The sequence below is a fragment of the Oncorhynchus tshawytscha genome, linkage group LG30 (assembly GCF_018296145.1).
Source record: "Oncorhynchus tshawytscha isolate Ot180627B linkage group LG30, Otsh_v2.0, whole genome shotgun sequence".
Classification (NCBI taxonomy): Eukaryota; Metazoa; Chordata; class Actinopteri; order Salmoniformes; family Salmonidae; genus Oncorhynchus; species Oncorhynchus tshawytscha.
This window is the reverse complement of record NC_056458.1, coordinates 660,475-685,022: the sequence shown is the minus strand read 5'-3', so window position 1 is coordinate 685,022 and position 24,548 is coordinate 660,475. Positions and strand designations below refer to the sequence as shown.

The window sequence follows — 24,548 nt, the reverse complement described above, 5'->3', positions numbered from 1 at the left end:
CTCATCTTAGTCCTCTCTTCTACAGTGTGAAAGTAATGTGAACAACGTGTGACGCCTGACATCCGCTCAGATTGTGGCCAAAATGTGCTACCTGTACTTCTTAATGTTTTAAGGCCTAGTGGGCAGCTGAAACACTTTCTATGTATCGTTTCCACACAAAAAAAGGGACCCTAAAAGTGAATATATACATTTAAACAGATCTTTCCATTTGTAAGGTGTCTCTTGAGGTTAGTTAGGCGTCATCATGTTTATTTTGTGTCAGGCAAAACACAAATGAAACAAACCTTTAATGAAACTAGTTTGATGCAAAGTAACAATAGCTCTTAATGCAAGCCCATACCAACAAAAAGATTGGGATACCACATATAGATGATTAGACAGACGTTGTGGATTACAGGTGGCATATCATGCTTTGATTAATGTTGTGCTTTTTTGAAAAACACCAATAAATACCGTTAATACAATCTGGACTAGTTCTGTGTTAGATGTGCAGTGCTATACACAACAAGGACTCCGTAGTCACTAATATACAAATGTAACAACAAGATGTTCTACTTTAAGGCGCTTCTTAAAAAAAACACCAAAAAAACATGAATCTAACTCTCAATACAGGAAGGAAACCAGATACTGTAGGCCTAAACATGAAAACCAAAGTGTAACTGGAGTGGTGGGTCTCATTTTCCATCTCTCAGAAGTGGTTTCATAAAACTGGCCCCGCTCAACGCGTGGAGCAGTTTGAAAAGAAATGGCATCCTGCATTAAGGAAATAGGTCTCACTCAATCGCCTTAAAAGGTCAAAGTTTCAAAGAAAGGTCCAAGAAATAAACATTATTCCACAGCAAAAGGAATGTGTCTTGGGAATCAAATCAATTCCATCATTAAAATAATACCAATGATCGAAGGCCTATATATCACGTTACAAAAACTCGGACCACTCAAAACACTGTAAAAGACGGGCAATGCCTTTGACATTATAATATCCTTTTATTTACAGCCCCACATTCACAAGATATTATATAACGACGGCAAATTACTACTTTGACCCTTTAGAAAATGTATTTTTCTAAACACACACACACACGTCAACTTCGGTACGTTACAAACGTGCATGCCTCAAAAGAAAGTGTAACTTACCCAGAATATTAAAAAAAGCCGTGCTCTTATACAGTACCATAAGGTCCTCTCAATGTGCTCCTGTCAACGGTGCGAGGAGTGGAACAACCTCAACATCAGAGCAACAGTCTGATTGAAGTTCTAATGCCATATTAAAGTGGCAGTAGGCCTGTCCATTATCACAATAAGACTAAACTACTGTATAAAACAAGTATACATTCTGTAGAATCAGTTCTAGAAAAGACACAGAGAATTTGGCAGTTGGGGTTCTTGGTGTCTCCTTCCCTATCAAATATTTTGAGGAAAACATTTGCCATATTCAGCGGATTTGTTCACAAATTGCTTTGCAGTACAAAGTGGGATATTCATCTATAGTGAACTGCCAATAGTATACAACTTTGGAAGAAAAAAAAAGCTAAATCCCTTTCGGGCAGTTTTTCACAGCACAATCAAATATTCTGTGAGGAATTCCTTGTTTGCACATAGGGAAACATATACTGTAGCTTGTAGAGGTGATATCATTTTCTAATTTGTCCAGTATTTACATTCTTCTGACAGTAAAAAGATAAACCACTGGTAAAATCTCAGAGTACATCTGAAATGTCACATTTAACACATTTTGAGGACTACAAGCCCAAGCAGAGAGAACCAACGCTCATTTTACACTTGCATGCAATATAATGTGATGCTAACACTGGAGAGGAAAGAAAGTGAAGGAATGGAACACATGGATAAAACAAAGTCACTTAATATCATTGCCATTTTAAAATCCACACCAAATCTTTATCACACTCTATTCAGTTTTTTAAATTATTTTTTTACAATCTGACTTATTGCAGAAAGTCCTGGGGTAGTGTTAGTGGTCTTTTGCAAATTGCTTCTTACTTTAAACTGTATTAGGCAGAATACTGTTCTTTACACTATCTGTTGCAAGTGAGTTAAACTGCTCTAACCAGCAAGAGGGTTTGTATTGATAACACTAATAGGTGGGGAAGATCTGTACACCCACAGTCCTCATTGGGAAAACCTAAAGAATCACTGAGTGAGTGTCTATTCAGACTAGCGGTCCACCATTTAATCATTTAAACCTGTGAGGGGAAAGTACGGTTTCCTCTGTTGTCTACGCTAAATGTGCTCGAGGCACCATGATCATGGGGCGGTGGATTATCAACTGTGGAATACACCATAAGACCCATAATCAAAAGGAACATTTCACTGTCCGTGAATGCTTGCCCACTTCTCATAATCCAATCCATGTCAAATTAAACAAACATGTACAGTAGATATTTTGGTTCAGTGACACATGGTACATCGTCAATGTTTCTATCATAGCCTGCAAGTCCGGGTTCAGAGGATGGCGTGGCGGTGTGTAACGGTATGGTGTAAGTGCAACTGCATTGAAAAGGCCAAGTCACGTGTAAAAAAGATCTAGGCGGCGATTACGGCAAGTGCTTTAGAGATTCAACCCCACTCATACATCCATTTGTACTAATTGTGCCTCTGCCAATGAAACATGACTAGAAAAAAAATAAAGTCAGAGCAGAGACCGAATGACAAGCGCCGAGATGGTCCTGAAACGCACAGCATATATACATACATGAGAGCCTGACACGGTGTGACATTTATGCGATTGGCTTGTGACAGACAGCGTTGAGAGGAGTAATCTGATTTCAAGTAAAGAGATGAGATGCAGTGGGCTCGTATTTCCTCAGGCCGGTCGGTGGGCATCCCTCTGTGTCCCCATGCAGCCAGCTGGTCACCCACCTGTGTCACTCAGAGAGATGTCTCACTCAAACCCTCCCGCCTCTGGAGCTCAGCTGGGCGCAGGGGAGGAGACAGAGAAACGGAAAGGTTAACTTTACCTCATTCAAAAACAAATAGGAGAGAATTAAAGAGACGAAAAAGAAACACTGAAAACATAATGCAGTAGTCTGTGCCTGTCCAGCTAATGTATCTCTGGCATTGAGTAATAATAGGCCTGCATGCAATTGCAACAACTCCCACCAGATGGCAGGCCCTGATCTGAGATCTGTCTCCAGTATAGACAGTAGAAGAGCGGTGAGGAGACTCACCAGACTGACTTACTTGGTGATGGCGGAGGGTGATCCAGAGCGGTGGAAGTGGACTATCTGCCACTTGCCGTCGCGGCGGTGCCAGATGCGTGTCTCCTCCGACTGGGCGGTGCGGGGCATGCCGTTGGTGTCGATGTATTGGGTGATGCGGATGTAGGCGATGCAGGCAGCTTCCTCCCCGATCAGGTGGATGTGGGGGTTCAGGATGGTGGTGTGGACAGGCTTACTGTTCTTAGACCACACTGGGGTGAGGAGTAGCAAACAAATAAGACAAAAGTCAGTCAATGAATAAGTCATTCTACAGGAATTTTCACAGTGGTTTATGACTAGGTATGCCATGTTCTCTCTCATTGATGATGTCACTTTTCCCTTATCAATGCTTTATGTAGTTAATATTTGAGTGGGTTCATTAATGTTATCAAATCAGCATGTCTCTCTCAGCCTGCCACACTCTCATTATGTTTCTCTCCCTTTCTCTCCATTTCTCTCTTCCTCGCTCTGCCATTCTCCCAAATAGCCCAATCAAGCCCATTAGAGCCGTTTCCACTGCCTGGGAGAACAGTGGCTGATATGAGAGGATTAGAGCAGAGCAGGGTTGGTCCATTACTCACCACAAATGAGAAATCAGGGAGCAAATGAGCCAGAAGCGTGCTGTCTGCAGCCACGGCTGGACACAGCCACTGCATCAGCTAATGAGCACGATATTCACTTACAGAAACTGGCCCCAAGCTTCTGTTCTCAACAAACTTCTGTTCTCCACAACTTCCTGTAATCCTGTAATTGTCGCCTTGGTAGTTTACTCCTGCATTGTTTTTATAAAAAATATATTTCTTGGTCCTGCTTTAAATTACGTGCCGCTTATATAGTCTTCGTAAACACTACATCAACGCGTCAGAAATCACACGTTTATGTCATGCTCTATAAAGGGTTTATTAAATGTGGCATAACTGTGTGACATGACCACCAATGTCAAATGTGACATAAATCTGTGTTTTATAAGGGGGGGGGCATAAGCACTGCTTAATAAAGTATTACATCATATTAAATAGGCTTCAAAGTGTCATGCATCTAGGTAGAGCATTGCAATGCCAGGATAGTGGGTTCTATTCCCAGGACCGTCCCATATGTAAAAATGTATGCATGCATGACTGTAAGTCGCTTTGGATAAAAGCATCTGGTAAATTGTATATATTATATTATATTATTCAAAAATATTTATAGGATGGCCCAACCTCTTTCCCTCTTTAGTGCATAGCTAATATTGGACATGACCTCAACTTTCCCCCAAAATGCAGTGCTGCAAGATGACACACACTCTAAATTGCAGTCGTGCTCAGCAAAAAACATTGGTAGGAAATCCATTTGTATTTCAAAAATAATCTAATTCCATTTTTTTCCACAAATTTCATTTTCTCTGTTTTGTTTTTACAGGTTTCGGTTTCCCCCAATTTTTTCACACTTTTCAATAGAAAAACAAACTAAATTGGATTTTTCTGTGTTCGCAACAATGCTTAAAACATCTTAAGCTGACAGTCCCCAAAATCGGGCACTGGATGTACAAAAAAATAGGTACAGTGTATTCAAAAAGTATTCAGACCCCTTGACTTTTTCCACATTTTGTTACATTACAGTCTTATTCTGAAATTGATTCAATAAATGTTTTTCCTCATCAATCTACACACAATATCCCATAATGATGAAGCAAAACAGTTTTTAGAAATCTTTGCAAATGTATAAAAATAACAAAAAATTCAATGAAATATCACATTTACATAATTATTAAGACCCTTTGCTATGAGACTCAGTATTGAGCTCAGGTGCATCCTGTTTCCATTGATCATCCTTGAGATGCTTCTACAACTTGACTGGAGTCCACCTTTGGTAAATTCAATTGATTGGACATGATTTGGAAAGGCACACACCTGTCTATATAAAGGTCACACAGTTGAGAGTGCATGTCAGAAAAAAACAAACAAGACATGAGGTCGAAGTAATTGTCCGAGACAGGATTGTGTCGAAGCACAGATCTGGGGAAGGGTACCAAAAAATGTCTGCAGCATTGCATGTCCATAATAACACAGTATCCTCCATCATGGAAGAAGTTAGGAACCACCAACACGCCAAACTGAGCAATTGGGGGAGAAGGGCCTTGGTCAGGAAGGTGACCAAGAACCCGATGGTCACTCTGACAGAGCTCCAGAGTTCCTCTGGCGATGGGAGACAACCATCTCTGCAGCACTCCACCAATCAGGCCTTTCTGATAAAGTGACCAGACGGAAGCCACTCTTCAGTAAAAGGCACATGGCAGCCCGCTTGGAGTTTGCCGAGAGGCACCTAAAGACCTAAAGACTCTCAGACCATGAGAAACAAGATGCTCTGGTCTGATGAGACCAGGATTTAACTCTTTGGCCTGAATGCCAAGCATCACGTCTGAAGGAAACCTGGCACCATCCCTTCGGGGAAGCATGATGGTGGCAGCATCATGCTGTGGGGATGTTTTTCAGCGGCAGGGGCTGGGAGATTAGTCAGGATCGAGGGAAAGATGAATGGAGCAAAGTACAGAGAGATCCTTGATGAAAACCTGCTCCAGACCTCAGACTGGGGAGAAGGTTCATCTTCCAACAGGACAACGGCCCTAAGCACACAGCCAAGACAACACAGTATTGGCTTTAAGATAAGTCTCTGAATGATCTTGAGTGGTCCAGCCAGAGCCCAGACTTGAACCCGATTTAACATATCTGGAGAGACCTGAAAATAGCTGTGCAGCGACGCTCCCCATCCAACCTGGTTGACCTGATACTACCTGGATAAGGGTGTTGTGTGCAGATTGATAAATATATATAATTTAATACATTTTAGAATAAAAAGTCAAGGGCTCTGAATACTTTCTGAATATGTTTGCTTTCGAATACTGTCTATGTTTATATTACTTATTTTATTGGTTTCCCACCGTTTTAGAAGTCAGAAGACATTCCTAGGATGATGTCATCATCCCCAGTCGAATAAACCTGTATTTGCTTCTATCTACTGGTCAGCTGCATCATTACATCCATTTATATTACTTCACTGCAATGTTATGGCAAGGAAAAACATGAATCCAGCTGGACTGCATCAGGGCACAGACATGGCAAAGCAATAGCGGAATTTGTCTCAAGAGCAGGCGGATCTAAATACAAAAACGTTCACAGTTCTCCGATAAAGAATACGACCTACACCCTTCCTTAAACCTAAAATAAGTAAATAAGTCATTTTGTGGGGGAAGTCAAACATTTGTTTTTTTATGTCAGAGGCAGACACATTGCATATGCTCACAATGACAAAAATCGGGGCCCTTTAGTCCTTCTCCCCTTGTCTGTTTAATGTGGATTGAGACGTTCACAAATTTAACAGATTTTAACTATCACGAATGTCAGCCTTTATTAGCTCAACGTAATTTAAAGCAGGACCTCTTTGGGTGATAGCTATTCAAGTTTTGTCACGTATACCTCCGCTCCCCCTCTCTGGCGCTCAATGTCTCCTGTCTACTAACCACCGATCCTGACAGCCCATTATTACGCACAACTGGCAACCTTCATTACGCACACCTGTGCCTCATCATTAGGCACACCTGGACTTCATCACTTTCCTGATTACTCACCCTTTATCTATCCCTCCATTGTTATCACCATTCAGGCAGTATTGTTTCTGTGTTCATATGCCACTCTTATTCGTCTATCCACTCTGTTCGTTCTTATTAAACTCACCAACTGCACCTGCTTCCTGATTCCCTGCGTCGTCGTTACAAGTGGAATACAGAAATCAAGTTTTTTTTTAAATCAACAATTTTGAATTGGTTTGGATATTTGACTACTTCTCCAATCAACTAGCTAGCTGTTTTGATTTGAAATACCAGCCTAGATCTTCCTATATCATCGCATTGCCCGTAGCCAAAGACCGTTTTTCATGCGTGCAGTTTTCTGTACATTGCTTTGGAATGGTTGCTTCAACTGCTGGATGGAGTTTTTTTTTAAAGACTTTTCGTGGCTTTTTTGCTGCTTTGATGTGTTTCTCACCTGTGGTAACCATGGAAACTAAAGATGCAACTAGACACTGGTACACACGGGAGAGCCTGCTTCTTCTAAGACATCCATTCTAGTCTCCACCGGGGCTGCATTGTCATGCCCTGATCTGTTTCACCCGTTGTTGTGATTTTCTCCACCTCCTCCAGGTGCCGCTTGTTTTCCCCAGTGCATTTATCCCTGTGTTTCCTGTCTCTCTGTGCCAGTTCGTATTGTATGTTTTCAAGTCAACCAGCGTGTTTTCCCGTGCTCCTGTTTTCTATTCTCTTTTTCTAGTCTTCCCGGTTTTGACCCTTGCCTGTTTTTTCTGGATTCCGTACCCGCCTGCCTGACCCTTCTGCCTGCCCTGACATCGAGCCTGTCTGCCACTCTGTACCTCTTGGACTCAGAATCTGGTTTTGACCTTTTGCCTGTCCAAGACCATTCTCTTGCCTACTCCTTTTGGAGTATAAATAAACTACAATGACTCTAACCATCTGCCTCCTGTGTCTGCATCTAGTTCTGCCTTGTGCCCTTACTGTATATAGAAGGGATGATGGATATAGTCAAGCCATACCCACAAGCCCATGTTTGGATAGGAGCCCAGGAAGTGAGAGAGAAGAGGGGGAGTGAGGCAGAGGCTAAGGAGACTGGCGGCGACTAACGCCGGAAGGTGCCAGACGGAGGTGGTGGTCGCTCCAGCATCCGAGGCAGAGGCCCAACGCTGGGTGAAGATGGACTGTGTTGAACCCGTTGTGGGAGAGTGGACAAAGGACCAATCAATTGAGAACTCAACCCAAATGCCCCAAACGGATCTTCCTGAGGTGGACTCATTCAAGCCCCTCGCCTCCAGAGGCGTTGTTTACATCTTAATGTATGTAGTCTACTGCCAAAAAGACACGAGATTCCGGATTGGATAACATCCCAGGTAGATTCTTGAGTGATGCTGCTGATCACATTGGACCTTATGTAACCCTCAGAATCAAGAGGTGAAACATGCAAGAGTTGTTCCTTTAAACCAGAAAGGAAGCAAAGTTGAGCAAGGGTACTACAGACCAGTGTCAATCTTGAGTGTGTTGTCAACGTTATTTTTTTCACTCCATGAACAGATCCTAAAGTACATTATATAGAACATTCACTCCAGTTATATATTCTCCCGGCACTTGTTTACTATACTTGACAGGTTTTATCAAGCAATAAATTGACACGGGCAACTTCTGTGGTATGGACATGCTTGGCCTACAAAAAGCATTTCATGCTGTGTACCATGATAGTTTGCTGTACAAACTGAAAGCAATTGGTTTTGGCACCGACTCCTTATTATGGGTGAAGCCACGCCTAACTGATAGGGTCCAAAGTGTGGATGTGGGCAGGACATTGTCTGATGCTAAGGAGATAAATGGTTCACTGGGGGGACACCACAGTTTTGGGGGCCATTGCTTTTTTTGTTGTTGCTCTACCTAAATGACATAGACTCCGCCTGTTCATGCCCTCTGTTCCTGTACGTGGATGAATCTGCCCTCTGTTCCTGTACGTGGATGAATCTGCCCTCTGTTCCTGTACGTGGATGAATCTGCCCTCTGTTCCTGTACGTGGATGAATCTGCCCTCTGTTCCTGTACGTGGATGAATCTGCCCTGTTCCTGTACGTGGATGAATCTGCCCTCTGTTCCTGTTGGATGAATCTGCCCTCTGTTCCTGTACGTGGATGAATCTGCCCTCTGTTCCTGTACGTGGATGAATCTGCCCTCTGTTCCTGTACGTGGATGAATCTGCCCTCTGTTCCTGACGTGGATGAATCTGCCCTCTGTTCCTGTTCTGCCCTCTGTTCCTGTACGTGGATGAATCTGCCCTCTGTTCCTGTACGTGGATGAATCTGCCCTCTGTTCCTGTACGTGGATGAATCTGCTGCCTCTGTTCCTGTACGTGGATGAATCTGCCCTCTGTTCCTGTACGTGGATGAATCTGCCCTCTGTTCCTGTACGTGGATGAATCTGCCCTCTGTTCCTGTAATGAATCTGCCCTCTGTTCCTGTACGTGGATGAATCTGCCCTCTGTTCCTGTACGTGGATGAATCTGCCCTCTGTTCCTGTACGTGGATGAATCTGCCCTCTGTTCCTGTACGTGGATGAATCTGCCCTCTTGGTTTCACATAAGAATAAGTAGACTGTTGAAAAGACCCTAAGCAGCAAACTGACTAAAGTCAGTAAGTGGTTATCCGACAACAAACTGTCTCTGCATTTAGACAGAATGTGTCCTGTTTGTTTCCCGAACACAACGTGAGAAACTCCTCCTCAACTTCTCTGTCAAGTCTAATGGTGTAGCGGTGAAGGGGGAAAAAATGCTCTGTTACATACTTGGTGTGTGAACTGGACCAACACATGACAGGTGAACTCATGGCTCTGAAGGTCATTGGGAAGGTTCACTCCATGACAAGGTTCCTGGATACAGAGTCTATGAGGACCCTGGCAACATCTCTGATACATTGCCACTATGACGATGCTTGTATCTCATGATTCAGTGGCATAACAAAACTTAAAACGTCCGAAAACAAAACAAAGGAAAAGTACACTCCAAACTCAGCCATAGGACGCACATTTCAGGGGACTGAACGGTTGATTTGGTGGTGCAGATCAAACTGTTGATGTTTTTAAAAAGTTATAAATGATCTTGCCCCCAGTTACCTGTCTGGTTATATTCATTTCATTAGAGACTCTCATAGCCATCACACCAGAGCCAGTTGGCAATATCAGACCGCTGCGCTATAGAAGCATGGCTGGAAAAAAGCTATTTCCATTACACTGGTGCAGAGGAATGGAATGGTGTACCAAACCATATAAAATACATCCCTACACGAGGGAATTGAAAAATAAACCATAAGAAATGGTTTATGGGCGAAATGCTTTCAAACGGCACAGGCTTAGAGAAAGTATCATTGTTTTAATGAATGTTACCTGGTAATCAATTAGATTTTCAAGGTTCCCTCCTTATTGATGAGATGTATTTGAGATGTGCTTTGTTTTCATGTTATAATCTTGTGTATATTTTGTTTTCGTGTTATAATCTTGTGTATATTTTGTTTTCATGTTATAATCTTGTGTATATTTTGTTTTCATGTTATAATCTTGTGTATATTTTGTTTTTGTATATTTTCATGAAGCATTTTGTGGTTCTATTGTGTTTATAATACAAATAATAAAACATCTTATTCACAATTAATGAAAAATAAATGACATTGTGTCACTTATCATGGATACTGTTAGCTAGAGCTTATTGGCACAAAGGGACTATTAAAGCGCATTCTAAAGATATATTATACTAAAGTGTCACTTTCTCCCTCACTGGGACAATAAATGGATTGTTACTGCTGTATAGCAAGAGGTTTATGGTCATCCTGTGTACAGCCCTGGGATTTGATTACATATCCTCAACACAGTTTTCCTATAGCGTGAAAATGTCTGTGTGTGATGTAAAACGTATATTTATCCTTTCAAAAGACATATAGTAGGAGTGAAGGCGGAGGAAGGTAGCAGCTCACAGTTCTCAAAGTAAAAGCGGTGGAAGTCCAGGCCCTCCACCAGGTTACCCAGAGCCTCTGGCTCAAACGCTGTCACGCTGGGGTCACACATCTTCCTACAGGTGAGAGAGAGAGAGAGAGAGAGAGAGAGAGAGAGAGACAGAGAGAGAGAGAGAGAGAGAGAGAGAGAGAGAAAGAGAGGAAAAAAACAAGGAGAGACAGAAGCAAACAGAGTCAGGGATAGAGACAGTAAGACAACTGGAGGAGAGAAATATAGCCAAGGTTATCTTCTGTTCTGCTCTTTGAAGTGCTTCAGTGAAGCGGTGAGACTGACCCTCCAGTCAGAGCTGCTTTTGCAGTATTTGGGGCATGTGACTCACTCGACACAGTGTTTTCCGTGTCCATGGCAGATCGCTGCATGGTTGTAAAAGAGTTGAGCATGCAGGCAGAAGATTCTTTCCAGGCCTTGGTAATTGGCAGACAGCCCTACCATGACGGTGAACCTCTAACAACCACCTCTAAAAAAATCCCCTCCTGGCCTGGATGGGAATTTTATACACTTGGTTTTGAACAGGTGCTCCGATGACCCCCTGGCCGCAAGTTGTGACAGACATGCGAGGGACAGACTGGGGGGGTTGCTACTCTCCTCAGAATGCCAACTTTGGAGAAAAACCTGCTGCTGAAGAAATCTATATCTGGCAGTGGGCTGGGGGAGAGTCACACTACTCAAGCACTTCAAGATGGGATATTGAATTGATCACTTTTACCGTTTACACATTTCAAGAGCTGCATATAATGAAATAAAACGTTACTCATACGGTTTGCATAGAATATATTACCATGCAGCATACGTGCAACATTCTGGAGCAAATTATTGACATGCACAAGCTATTCTTGACCAAGGGATCAGCTTGTTAAGCCTTCAAATGGCCTCGATTGGTCAGGCAGACATTTTTCTACCCTCCTTTATCAGAGGAATTTAGTCCCAGACACATGCACTGAGACTGATGTTCTCTCTAAATCAGTAAGGACATAGACCTAAGGAGTTCTCCCCTCACAACCGCCTTAATGCCATCTTGGATTAACGTCGAAAGCCAAACCCGGAGTTATCAATTGCACTGTCACAGTTGAGCTCATCAGACTCTATCAGTGGAATTGCATTGAAGCAGATGTCACTAACATTTGTTTCTATTCCATCTATGTTACTTATATGCACTCTTAGAGGGGGGATCTATAACCTAAAGGGTTTCTTCGACTGTCCCCATAGGAGAAACCTTTGAAGAACCCTTTTTGGTTCCAGGTAGAACTCTTTCCACAGAAGGTTCTACATGGAACCCAAAATGGTTCTATCTGGAACCAACAGGGGCTATTCTGTGGGAATTGCCGAAGAACCCTTTTGGAACCCTTTTTTTATCTGAGAGTGTACAGCAGTAGAGTGGGTGAACAGCAATGGGAAGGTACAGTACACGATTTGTTTACTTACGTATAGCTCTCGAAGTCTCCATTGCTGATGGCTTCTATAAGTTGCTCTGTCACCTTAATGATCTCCTGTTTCCTCACTGTGAAACACAGACACACAGCTCAGACACACAGCTCAAGCACACAGCACAAACACACAGCTCAAACACACAGCACAAACGTACAGCTCTGCACTGAAACTACTGACAACAACCACCATGATGAATGGGACTGCAGTAAAATTCATTTATTTTCCAATATGCCTGGCACTGCAAGAAATAAATGAGATCCCTCCTTCGTAAAGCCCTGGGATTTGATTATATATCCTCTAAAATTCAACACAGTTTTCCTGTAGCATGAGACTGTGAGGTACCATTTCAAAGATACATTATATAGTATGAGTAATGTGTGTGTGTGTGTGTGTGTGTGTATGCATTTGTGCATGCATGCCTGTGTACATGCATGTGTGTGTCCACGTGTGTGACCGCGTGTGTGTGCGTGCTTTGTACATGCATGTGTGTGTCCGTGTGTGTGTCCGTGTGTGTGTCCGTGTGTGCTGCCTACTGCCTCCCAGTGCTTTACTGCATGTGAAGGGGATGTTCTCTGCCCACACGGAGAGCTGCTTGTGCCGAGAGAGCTTTTACTCCCACCAGCTCTGGGTCGCGCCTTGCATATGGCAAAGAGGGGTCGCTCACAGGGGTGATATCCTCGCAGTTTGACCTTCTAACTCACTTTTCCTCTTCTGTAAATACAGAACTGATATAATTATATTTTTCTCTCTATCCTTCCTTCAGCCCCCCCGAGCACCTCCTCCAACCACTGCAGAGAACACAGTTCTATCTCTCGTCCCGCCCACTCCACCCACACAGTTGTTCTGCATCACCCGGATTGCAGTTCTGCCACATGGATCTCACTCCTCCCTGGAGAAATCACAATTCAATTTTCTGGAACTACTTCCGGAAGGAGATAAGGTGTCGAAATGCACACATTTGTTTCCCCCAAAAAATCTACGAGCCTCTCCTAGTCAAAGAGGAGCCTTAACTCACAGGCCCTTCTCTTCGAACACTCAAAGTGAGGGATCAGAACTACACGGCAGGACCTGGTCAATGACCTGAAGAGAGCTGGGACCACAGTCCCAGAAAAACCATTAGTAACACACTACGCTGTCATGGATTAAAATCCTGCAGCGCACGCAAGGTCCCCCTGCTCAAGCCAGCGCATGTCCAGGCCCGTCTGAAGTTTGCCAATGACCATCTGGATGATCCAGAGGAGGAATGGGAGAAGGTCATGTGGTCTGATGAGACAAAAAAATTGCTTTTTGGTCTAAACTCCACTCGCCGTGTTTGGAGGAAGAAGAAGGATGAGTACAACCCCAAGAACACCATCCCAACCGTGAAGCATTGAGGTGGAAACATCATTCTTTGGGATGCTTTTCTGCAAAGGGGACAGGACGACTGCACCGTACTGAGGGGAGGATGGATGTGGCCATGTATCGCGAGATCTTGGCCAACAACCTCCTTCCCTCAGTAAGAGCATTGAAGATGGGTCGTGGCTGGGTCTTCCAGCATGACAACGACCCGAAACACACAGCCAGGGCAACTAAGGAGTGGCTCCGTAAGAAGCATCTCAAGGTCCTGGAGTGGCCTAGCCAGTCTCCAGACCTGAACCCAATAGAAAGTCTTTGGAGGGAGCTGGATGTCTGTATTGCCCAGCGACAGCCCCGAAACCTGAAGGATCTGGAGAAGGTCTGTATGGAGGAGTGGGCCAAAATCCCTGCTGCAGTGTGTGCAAACCTGGTCAAGAACTACAGGAAACGTATGATTTCTGTAATTGCAAACAAAGGTTTCTGTACCAAATATTACGTTCTGCTTTTCTGATGTATCAAATACTTATGTCATGCAATAAAATGCAAATTAATTACTTAAAAATCATACAATGTGATTTTCTGGATTTTTGTTTTAGATTCCGTCTCTCACAGTTGAAGTGTACCTATGATATAAATTACAGACCTCTACATGCTTTGTAAGTAGGAAAACCTGCACAATCGGCAGTGTATCAAATACTTGTTCTCCCCATTGTATTTAAAATAGTATTTTTTTAAAATTATTCTGAAGAACCGAAGATGCCATGTCAGGAACCCCACAAACTCACAAACTCAAAGGTTCTTTATCAGGCAAGAGTTCTCCAGGGAACCTTAAGAGCTGAGAAAGAACCACTGAATAACTTGTATTCATTGTTCAGTGTAGTTGGTAAGAGATAGAGGTCTTTTTATTTTTTAATCAGTCTTTTTATCTATTTATTCCCATTCCCTATAACATGGAGGCTCAAACTCAAGGAGCCCTTAATGACATAAGCAATAGCTATGCAACTCCCCCACCAACCGTTATCTAACTGACATACTCATATTCATTCATAAGGGACTGCCGCTGTCAATGTATCAAATGGGAGTCAATACAGTAGCTATTTGTATTGTTTTATGAACTGAAATGTTTTCACAGTAGTCAATTGTCATAGTAGACCTGCCTCAAAAAACATACAGTAGAGATTTTAGAATCTGCTCTCCCCCTCTGTTAGGTTGTCAGTCTGTAGCCATGTACAGTGCATTCCAGACAAATTCAGACCCCTTCCCTTTTTCCACATTTTGTTACGTTAGAGCCTTATTCTAAAATGGATTTTAAAAATGCTTCAATCTACACACAATACCCCTTAATGACAAAGTGTCACACCCTGATCTGTTTCACATGTCTTTGTGCTTGTCTCCACCCCCCTCCAGGTGTCGCCCATCTTCCCCCGTGTATTTATACCCGTGTTCTCTGTTTGTCTGTTGCCAGTTCATTTTGTTCTTGAAACCTGCTATCGTTTGTTCCCCTGCTCCTGTCTGTTTCTTGCTCCTGTGGCCGAGTCCTTCCCGGTTTTGACCCTTCTGCGTTCCCGGACCCTGAGCCTGCCTCCCGTTCTATACCTTACCCCATCTCACTGGATTACTGACCCCTGCCTGCCCTGACCCTGAGCCTGCCTCCCATTCTATACCTTACCCCATCTCACTGGATTACTGACCCCTGAGCCTGCCTGCCATTCTGGACCCTTTGCACCTTCTCTGGACATCTGACCCCTGCCTGCCTTTGACCGGTTGTTTGCCTGCCCCTGTGTTTAGAAATTAACATTTGTTTCTTCGACACTGTCTGCATCTCGGTCATACCTGAAACGTGATACAAAGCGAAAACAGGTTTAGAAATCTTTGTAAATGTATTCAAAAGCAAAAACAGAAACACCTTATTTATATAAGTATTTAGATTCGTTGCTATGAGACTCAAAATTGAGCTCAGGTGCATCCTGTTTTCATTGATCATATGTGGTCAATTCAATTGATTGGACATTATTTGGAAAGGCACACACCTGTCTATATAAGGTCCCACATTTGACAGTGCATGTCAGAGCAAAAATCAAGCCATAAGGTCGAAGGAATTGTCCGTAGAGCTCTGAGACATGATTGCATTGAGGCACATATCTGGGGAAGGGCACATGACAGCTCGCTTGGGGTTTGCCAAAAGGCACCTAAAGAAACAAGATTCTCTGGTCTGATGAAACCAAAATTGAACTCTTCGGACTGAATGCCAAGTGTCATGCCTGGAGGAAACCTGGCACCATCTCCACGGCATTGTGGTGGCAGTATTATGCTGTGGGGATGTTTTTCAGTAGCAGGAACTGGGACACTAGTCAGTATCGAGGGAAAGATGAATGGAGCGAAGTACAGAGAGATCCTTGATGAAAACCTGCTCCAGAGCGCTTAGACTGGGGTGAAGGTTCACCTTCCAACAGGACAACGACCCTAAGCACACAGCCAAGACAAAGGAGGAGTGGCTTTGAGACAAGTCTCTGAGTAGCCCAGCCAGAGCCCAGACTTGAACCCGGTCGAGCATCACTTGAGACCTGAAAATAGCTGTGCAGCAACCAATCTGACAGAGCCTGAGAGGATCTGCAGAGAAGAATGGGGGAAATTCCCCAAACACAGGTGTGCCAAGCTTGTAGCGTCAAACCCAAGGAGACTCGAGGCTGTAATCGCTGCCGAAGGTGCTTCAACAAAGTACTGAGCAAAGGGTCTGAATAGTTATATAAATGTGAAAATCTAAAAACATTATGGTGTATTGTGTGTAGATTGATAAGGGGGAAAAAACAATTTAATCAATTCTGGAATAAAGGCTGTATTGTAACAAAATGTGGAAAAAGTCAAGGGGTTTGAATTCTTTCTGAATGCACTGTAAGTGGACTGTAACTGTAGTAAGAGTGAACCTATTCATAGCCATGTTGTGCGGGTGTTAGGGTTATTTATAGCATTATTGAATGTCACTTTCAGAGCCAGAGAAAGCCATATCTCAACAGCTGTGTGTGTGTGTGTGTGTGTGTAACATACAGTACATGATGCGCATAGGGTATCTGTTAGGTTTCGCGGAGATACTGTATATTCCTCCTGAAAGCTGTCACCCTGTCCTATTAACACGTATAGACTGCAGGTGGTGAGACTGTGAGAGGTGAGAGGAAAGGGATAGCCTTACCTCTGGTGTCTTCATCCTCAATAGTGGTGTTGGTGCTTTCTGAGGATTCCTAGAAACAACACACAGACAGGTTCAGAGATTCACACTCAATTACAGCAGGTGTTATTCTCTCCACACGAGGGTGAGTGGAAGATCCGAGTCAAGACACACACACACCACACACCTCGGACAGACAGCCGGCCTCCTGCCTGTCTGCACCTTTCAGAGAGAGAGAGAGAGAACAGGCTATTTGGTTAATCAGAGGTCTGGGTGGTAAGAGGAGTAGGGTGGGATATGGGAGGGAGGAACAGGAGGGAGGTAAAAACCTAGAGAAGGAGAGATAGGTTACCCCACGATGACCCCCCCCCACACACACACACACACACACACAAGAGCATATAAAAAAGCAGCGGGATTAGGCAACGTTAGAGATGGGATGTTCACACACAAAAAAACAAAAAGAAAGTCCAGCTCCATTTTGAATGACAGCTTTATTTGCTTGTTCTTTGGTTCGTTTGGATTTTTTAACGCTATTATCACTTTCCCTGTTAGGCGGAAAGCCGAGTGTGGCAGAGACGCGCTGTCAAAAGGATGGGGGTGGGGGGGGAGGAGGGGGGGGTCACACTCACCATCAGCTGGACGCTGGAACTGGACTTCCTTTTCTGGAAGAGAAACGAGAAGTTAGACAGGAACACGCAGGATGAGATGGAGACGGAAGCCAGGGAGCAACAGAGGGAAGAGAGGGAGACCTCCATGCTGCAGAGGGAGGACGTGTGTGTGTGTGTGTGTGTGTGTGTGTGTGGGTGTGTGGGTGGGTTTGAGGCTGAAGGTGTTGGTGTGTGTTTGGGGTTCGTATTGCCACGGTGCCCTTGTCGTCTCCCTCCGGACACCTCTCGGAGCCGTCTGTTTGGCAGGCCGTGCGGCGGCGTGTCATTTAGGAAACCTCCGGGCCAGGCAGGGCTGTGGTCAGGGAGGAATGCCTTTGATGAGGCAGAGGTGGCAGGGCTGAGTGGCCAGCAGCATGCCTCACTTATCCCAGTATCAGACACCCTGGACTGGACTGGCTGGGGATTACCACAGGTGGAGCATATCCCCTGATACATGTATATAGTATCTCACACACACTAACTCACAAAACAGACTCATAATACTGGAACAGATGAACGACATCAATAAACAGACAGACTCTCTCTCCTTTTGGCTCTCAAACTGAAAAGATGTCCAAGCGCTAATCTCATTAGCTACCTATCTAACTGACAATATGCTGAACATTGGATGGTGTTGCAGTAAAGCATGTTGTCGAACAGAGTTGATATGAATCTTCTGTTCTCCTGTGTGCTACTGCATATGTTGGTAGGGGAATTCGTCCACCCGTTAGGAAAGAACAGGAAAGGTGTGTGTTTACAACTTTGGACTTATGTCAAGGAAGATGACTGAACTTGGACTGCTTCTCCGCCAGCTGTCTCTGTGCATCTGAACAGTGTGACATGAGGGCAAAACTAAACATAACACCTCTCCACTCCACCGCCCAGTCTCACACCAAGGCATGGGGCCGAGACAATAGACTGTGTACGGGGGCAAACAAACAGGGAAGCGGGGGCTATTAGCAGCTCCAGTTCTGTACACTGGAGGAGATCAGGGCTTTGGGTGGGGCCAGCATGTTCAGAGAGAATGGAGCAAACAGTCAAACTCCCATAATCCCATATTGTACTTAGATCTGTGTTCAGACGTTTTCAAAGAGCATGATGGATTATTGCATTTCGCAAGTGAAGCTTTTGAGGTGAAAGCACCTTTCACCTTTCACAACATGTTGAATAACGGCCAGATTTTGAAATGATAGTGGTCTATCGACGGCGCGTGTTATATACACTAAACGGCTAGCCTCCAAAAGCCCTCCTCCAGGTCAGGTTTATTCCATGGTGAGAAGAGATCCCTGTGGAGCTGGAGCCCTACCTTCACACCATCCGTCTTCTTGTTGGCCTTGTTACCTCCTGCGCGGGACACAAAGAGAAACAGGGACAGGGCGATCAAAAAGGGCACGAAAGCCCAGAAGAGGAGGGCGAAGGGCATGGCCAACACTCAGTCGAACGCAAAAAAAAAGAGTTAGAAGAAAATGGAGTAAATCAGATCCAGGTGTCTCTGGGAAATCAAATGTGATATTTTCTTCAAATCCAAGCCCTCTTCCTGCTCTCCACTGATCATAAGCTCGGATGAGACAGTGATATTGCCGAAAGAGTCCGTAGTAGCATCCGAACCCAACGGGTTGTTGAAGATTCTCTCAGGTCATTCAACTGGTCAAATAAGAGTTTTTAGGGAAATAAAGCACAGTAAAAACAAAAATAGAAAAACACCAAATTCAAATGATTTACTCTGTAGGGTAACACCAGAGGTTCTGGTGAACCAGACTGGGCTCTGCTACAGAGGCTGGCTGGGTGGGTGAGAGGGATCCGTGATATAGGAGCACTTGAGATAGGGAGATACCATGGGCACATTCCAGCCCCACTCCCTCACTCTCTAGAGTTTGGCTATGATCCATACAGTACATCACGTCCTGTTATTCCTAGTGCTCTGGTCCAGTTTGTTGCCCGCTCCCTCCACCTATCCTCTTCCCTTCCTCTCCTCCTCGTCTCTGAGCTGGAATCATTTATTTGATGTCCTCTCTATGAGAGCTGAGCCAGGGTGTTTCCCCCACTTTATTTTCATCAACATGGCTACTAATTTTAGCCCTGGAGTGGGCCAGGGCTGTGTGGAGCATGGCCTCTCGTCTGGCCTCTCGACAGCTGGGGCGTAGCCTGATCCCCGCCTCGCAGCCCCCTAGCTCCCTGGCACTGTGACCCCAAATCTCTCCTGCTGCTGGGGGCTGTGAGGGGTTGTGGCTGTACGCCGATGGGATTTCCCCCTGGTCTGCTCCCCGTCTGCAGTGGAATGGCTCTGGTAACCCCAAGCACTGACCTGAGGTCCGCTTTCTCTACCCTAATCCAAATCGCACTATTTACCATCTTAAAAGCAAATCTGGCCTTGGACCAGTGTTTACACAGCACTTCCGACCCACCCCAAGCATAATAGGAGAAGTTAATAGGCTAGAAAAAAAGGCTATTAAAAGCTTAAAGGGGAGATTTGGCTACAGCGACATTATCATTATTGTAAATAGGCATGAAGTGGTAATCTTGCCTTATACAGTATCTGTGGACTGTAGTTATCAACGGCTATCTGGAGGGTAAAGATAGACCGGGGAAAAAAGGAAAGATGAATGGTAGTGGTTAGAGGTGCTGAGATGGTTTTAAATCCACAAGGCTTCTAGGGTCAACGCTGTGGGGGCTTGGCTTTCAGACAGAATTCCCTGTCAGGTGGGAGATATAGGGTGGGGATCTATTCCTGACTGGTATGAGAATGCGTGCCCATTTAAAGATGTCCCCTCACTGCTATTCATTTTCCCTGCTGTCCCCTTCAGGTCCACTTCTTTAATATAAGAATGGTTATATGGAGCTATGAGGGGAGATAAACTCTGCTGGGTGGAGATTGGTAGAGATGTGTAAACTGTGAGATTGGAAGGGGATCCCTCCATCTCTGCTTTGATTTTTCTCCAAAACAATGTTCAACTGTGACTCGTTCATCAAGCCGTCCCTTCCTTGTAACCAAGAGGAGTATAATAAATGAGAGGATTTTGACAGAACATTGCAGATTACAGCAACATAGGGATGGTAAATAGCCACATGATGTTCCACTAGTTCAGCGGTGGATTCTATGGCACAGAACCATCTGAGTGAAGTCATGGAGGGACTGAGGATCCAATAGCAGATGGCTCAGCCACAGTAAGTGGGCTGGGATGACAACAACACATGCACCTTTGTCAATCAACAATCTACATTGTGATAACAACTAGCCTTTTAGTTAACAGATGGCCAGCCTCTTTCAGCCTCCCTACTATCACTAAAGCTATTGCTTGACGGATTAAAACACAAAATGTCCTTGAAAGATTTTAGTCTCTGGAGAAAATAATATGTCCTACAATGTGTCCGTTTTGGACAGAAATCACAGACGTCGTTCCAATGAATGGGACAGTGAATGTGTTGGTATATCCAGACCAAAGTGTCTGACAGGGGAGTGTCAACTGGAATGGGGAAGCGTCCTGATGCATGACCAGTGAGTTCCACAGGCTGTCATCATCTCCTCCCTGTTCCATGGGCTTGGAGCCCCCCCCCAGTCTAGGAGCAGCCATCTGAGACCATGTCACTCCTCTAGGATAGCGACCTCCCTAGGGACACCGTTAAGCTGTCCTCTAGTCTGTAGCTCCGTTGGTAGAGCATGGCGCTTGCAATGCCAGGGCAGTGGGTTTGATAATCCCGGGACCACCCATACATTTAAAAAAAAAGTTTTTAAAAAAAGGAAGCATGCACGACTGTATGTCGCTTTTGGATAAAAGTGCCAGCTTAATGGCCGATTATTAAGCCCACTCATGAATGGAGAGGAGGACCGTTCGACAGGGTACATGACTTACCGGAGAAGTTTCGGGTCGCCAACATGGTGGTGAGAATGGCACCCTTTGAACAAAGAGAGATGGATCGTTACATAAGATGAAAGAACAAAGGGATTCATGAAAAATGAGAGTTTATACTCTACTGTGTTCTTGGCTAGAATATAGCATTAACACCTTGAGTAGGATGCTCACATGTATTATCAACAGCTTGGATTGCTGCTTACTGTCAATGTGATGACCTAGAGTACTTCAACATTTTCTGTCTTAATAGCGCCAAATGAAATGTGCATGGGCAATCTCTATTCAAAAAGCAGTTGGTGTCACTGCATGAATATCACAATTCGTTAGTTTTAAGGTGTAGGTCGTTCCGATTTCTTAAGTGGAAGCTGAATGCAATTACAATTCAATGGATCTGCCTGAAAGCGGTTGTGTAAGAGGGCAAACACAAAAGCCCTATGTACAAAATCAAATGCATTAGATAGCTTCCACGTGAGACAAATCAAACAAAGAGACGTCCTCACATCTTGAACCATGGACTCGTCTAATGAAAGACATTTTGCCTCAATAGATTGCGCCATGAAGGCTATTTTGCCTTGATCACATTTCCATCCTCATTCAAACCGCCCTATTGGGTTCAAACCCCCTCACGGTTATTTCTGGGCAATACAGAGATGACCATGTTATGTTCCAGTATCATATCGACACTTCATTTTGCTCCCCGGGAGCTCTGCAATACCTTCAGCTTTCTTCTGGCGTTGAACTTTTTCAGGCATTCCACCGTCTCCTGTCTGTGCATGCAGGAGGCCACAGTGGAGCGGTGCTGTAGAGAGGAGAGGAGAGGGAGAGGAGAGGAGAGGAGAGGAGAGGAGAGGGAGAGGAGAGGAGAGGAGAGGAGAGGAGAGGAGAGGAGAGGAGAGGGAGAGGAGAAACAAAAGTCATGCCCGGTTCGATACAGGGCTGAATCCTACCGCACCTCATGGCCATCGTGAGAATGTGTGGACGTGCTCGCTCTGCACTCACTGAGATCCACGGGTGCTTGAGGACCTCAGAGGCTGTGATGCGCTTGGCAGGGTTGATCGTCAACATCTTGTTAATGAGATCCTTTGCCTCTGGAGTAACAGTGTCCCACTCAGGCGAGGGAAACTACAGTACATGTAAGAGGAGACATGTCACAGAGCTGATGGCCTTTACATATAAATCAATAAAGCTGGTGATGATATTCGAATGAGCAAAAATCCCTTTCCCAAACGATTCTCCAAAGTCTGTAGTCAGAGTAGAGGAATAAGAAAGTGTAGAGTGTGCCATGTCAGCCGCAGTAAACGGGCTGGGATGACAATAACACACACACCTTTGTCAATCAGCAATCTACATTGTGATAACAACCCAGCCTTGTAGCTAACAGATGGCCAGCCTCTTTCAGCCTCCCTGCTATCACTAAAGCTATCGCTTAACGGATTAAAAGACAAAATGTCCTTGACAGATTTGAGCCTCCGGAGAAAATAATATGTCCTGCAATGTGTCCGTTTTGGACAGAAATCACAGACGTCGTTCCAATGAATGGGACAGTGACTGTATGTGTGTGTACTAGTATACAATACAAACAATTTCCCAAAGTCTGTAGGCAGAGTAGCGGAACAAGGGAAGAGTGTGCCATGGGATACTATGATTGTAATTGCCGAAGAAAAAAACATGCAGATCTTTTTTTCCTCCCAGCAGAATGCCACAATTATACCAGGCACTGAATTGAAGATGATTCATCTACTTGGAAACTAGTGCATTACACAATCCTGAAGAGACACTGCATTTCAACTGTTCCCCAGCAGCCGTGAGCTACAAAGTAATATCGTATTGTTAAGAACAGGAGGGATGTGACTCACATCGTAGGCCCCAGCCTTGATCTGCTGGTACAGTCTGTGCTGGTCCTCATCCCAGAACGGAGGGTAGCCCACCAGCAAGATGTACAGGATCACACCTGTACAGACAATATACATCACTACACAATAGGAGACTGTCCATCACTGCAGTTACTCAAGAATGAACTAGCATACAGCACATGCATCTATCTACCTTTGGTGAAAAGAAAAGGTGCTGCAGAAATCAATACATCTGAACCTTGATCACTCATGTATATATGTATGTACAGTGTGTGTGTGTGTGTGTGTGTGTGTGTGTGTGTGTGCGTGTGTGTGCGTATGCGTGTGTGTTTGTGTGTATGCATGCGTGTGTGTGTGTGTGTGTGTGCGTGTGCGTGTGTGTGTGTATGCATGCGTGTGTGTGTGTGTATGCATGCGTGTGTGCGTGTGTGCGTGTGTGCGTGTGTGTGCGTGTGTGCGTGTGTGTTTGTGTGTATGCATGCGTGTGTGTGTGTGTGTGTGCGTGTGCGTGTGTGTGTGTGTGTATGCATGCGTGTGTGTGTGTGTGTGTGTGCGCGCATGCGTGTGTGTTTACATGAATATCTCTATGTTTGTTGAAAAGAAAAGGTGCTGCAGAAGTAGTGTACCCTGTGTGTACAGTGGGGTCCATAATTATTGGCAACCTTGATAAAGATGAGCAAAGAAGGGTCTAAGATCTCTCCCAATCTGTTCTCCAATCTCATGACAATTTAGAAAAAGGCTCAGTGTGTTAGCCTTGCAAGGTGAGGTATTGAATGGTATTGAATGCAAGGGTGCCAATAATTTTGACCACGATCTTTTAGATTTTGCGAGAAAAAATAAATAAATCTGAGAAATTGTATTAGTATAAAATAATATAGTTTTGCATACAAAAATGGTTAGTTGTATAATTATAAGTTTTTCACCTATTTATTAAGGGTGCCAATAATTTTGGACCTGACTGTATGTCTTCCATACACCCCTCCTCTGTCCCTCATTCTCTTCTACTCCCTCATTCCCACACTGTCGCCCCCCTTAGCCATCAACCGTATGTATCCTGTGACTTCCTCCCACTGCCCCGAAGCCTGGCCATGAACCCATTGGCCATGAACCCATTGGCCATGAAGCCATTGGCCATGAACCCATTGGCCATGAACCCATTGGCCATGAACCCATTGGCCATGAACCCATTGGCCATGAAGCCATTGGCCATGAACCCATTGGCCATGAACCCATTGGCCATGAACCCATTGGCCATGAACCCATTGGCCATGAACCCATTGGCCATGAACCCATTGGCCATAAAGCCCACATGCATCTCAAGGTCAATAACCAAAGGCAGAGAAATACAGCCATTCATAGCGATGGGCCTTCTCCTTTAAAAAAAAAGATCAAAACACAAGGTTAAACTGCTCATTCTAGATTGTCGGACAACAACCTCTCCCTCAACGTCAGCCAGACAAAGATCTGAT

At 44.5% G+C, this 24,548-nt stretch overlaps 1 protein-coding gene across 2 annotated transcripts in view; it reads right to left on the bottom strand.

Moving 5' to 3' along the window:
- Positions 1-946: 946 nt before the first annotated feature.
- The window catches only part of LOC112229044 (calcium/calmodulin-dependent protein kinase type II subunit alpha), an 86,381-nt gene continuing 62,779 nt past the window's right edge, over positions 947-24,548 (bottom strand). The window contains exons 9-19 of one of the 2 annotated variants that reach the window (XM_042309325.1): positions 23,083-23,177; positions 22,226-22,348; positions 21,942-22,025; positions 21,227-21,269; positions 18,682-18,719; positions 17,358-17,390; positions 16,750-16,798; positions 12,222-12,297; positions 10,760-10,854; positions 3,199-3,427; positions 947-2,930 (exon numbers count right to left, since the gene is read on the bottom strand). In XM_042309325.1, coding sequence (XP_042165259.1) covers positions 2,927-2,930; positions 3,199-3,427; positions 10,760-10,854; positions 12,222-12,297; positions 16,750-16,798; positions 17,358-17,390; positions 18,682-18,719; positions 21,227-21,269; positions 21,942-22,025; positions 22,226-22,348; positions 23,083-23,177 — 869 coding nt within the window. In that variant the 3' untranslated portion in view covers positions 947-2,926. The remainder of the gene's footprint in view (positions 2,931-3,198; positions 3,428-10,759; positions 10,855-12,221; positions 12,298-16,749; positions 16,799-17,357; positions 17,391-18,681; positions 18,720-21,226; positions 21,270-21,941; positions 22,026-22,225; positions 22,349-23,082; positions 23,178-24,548) is intronic. The other variant, XM_042309326.1, reaches the window with a different exon arrangement.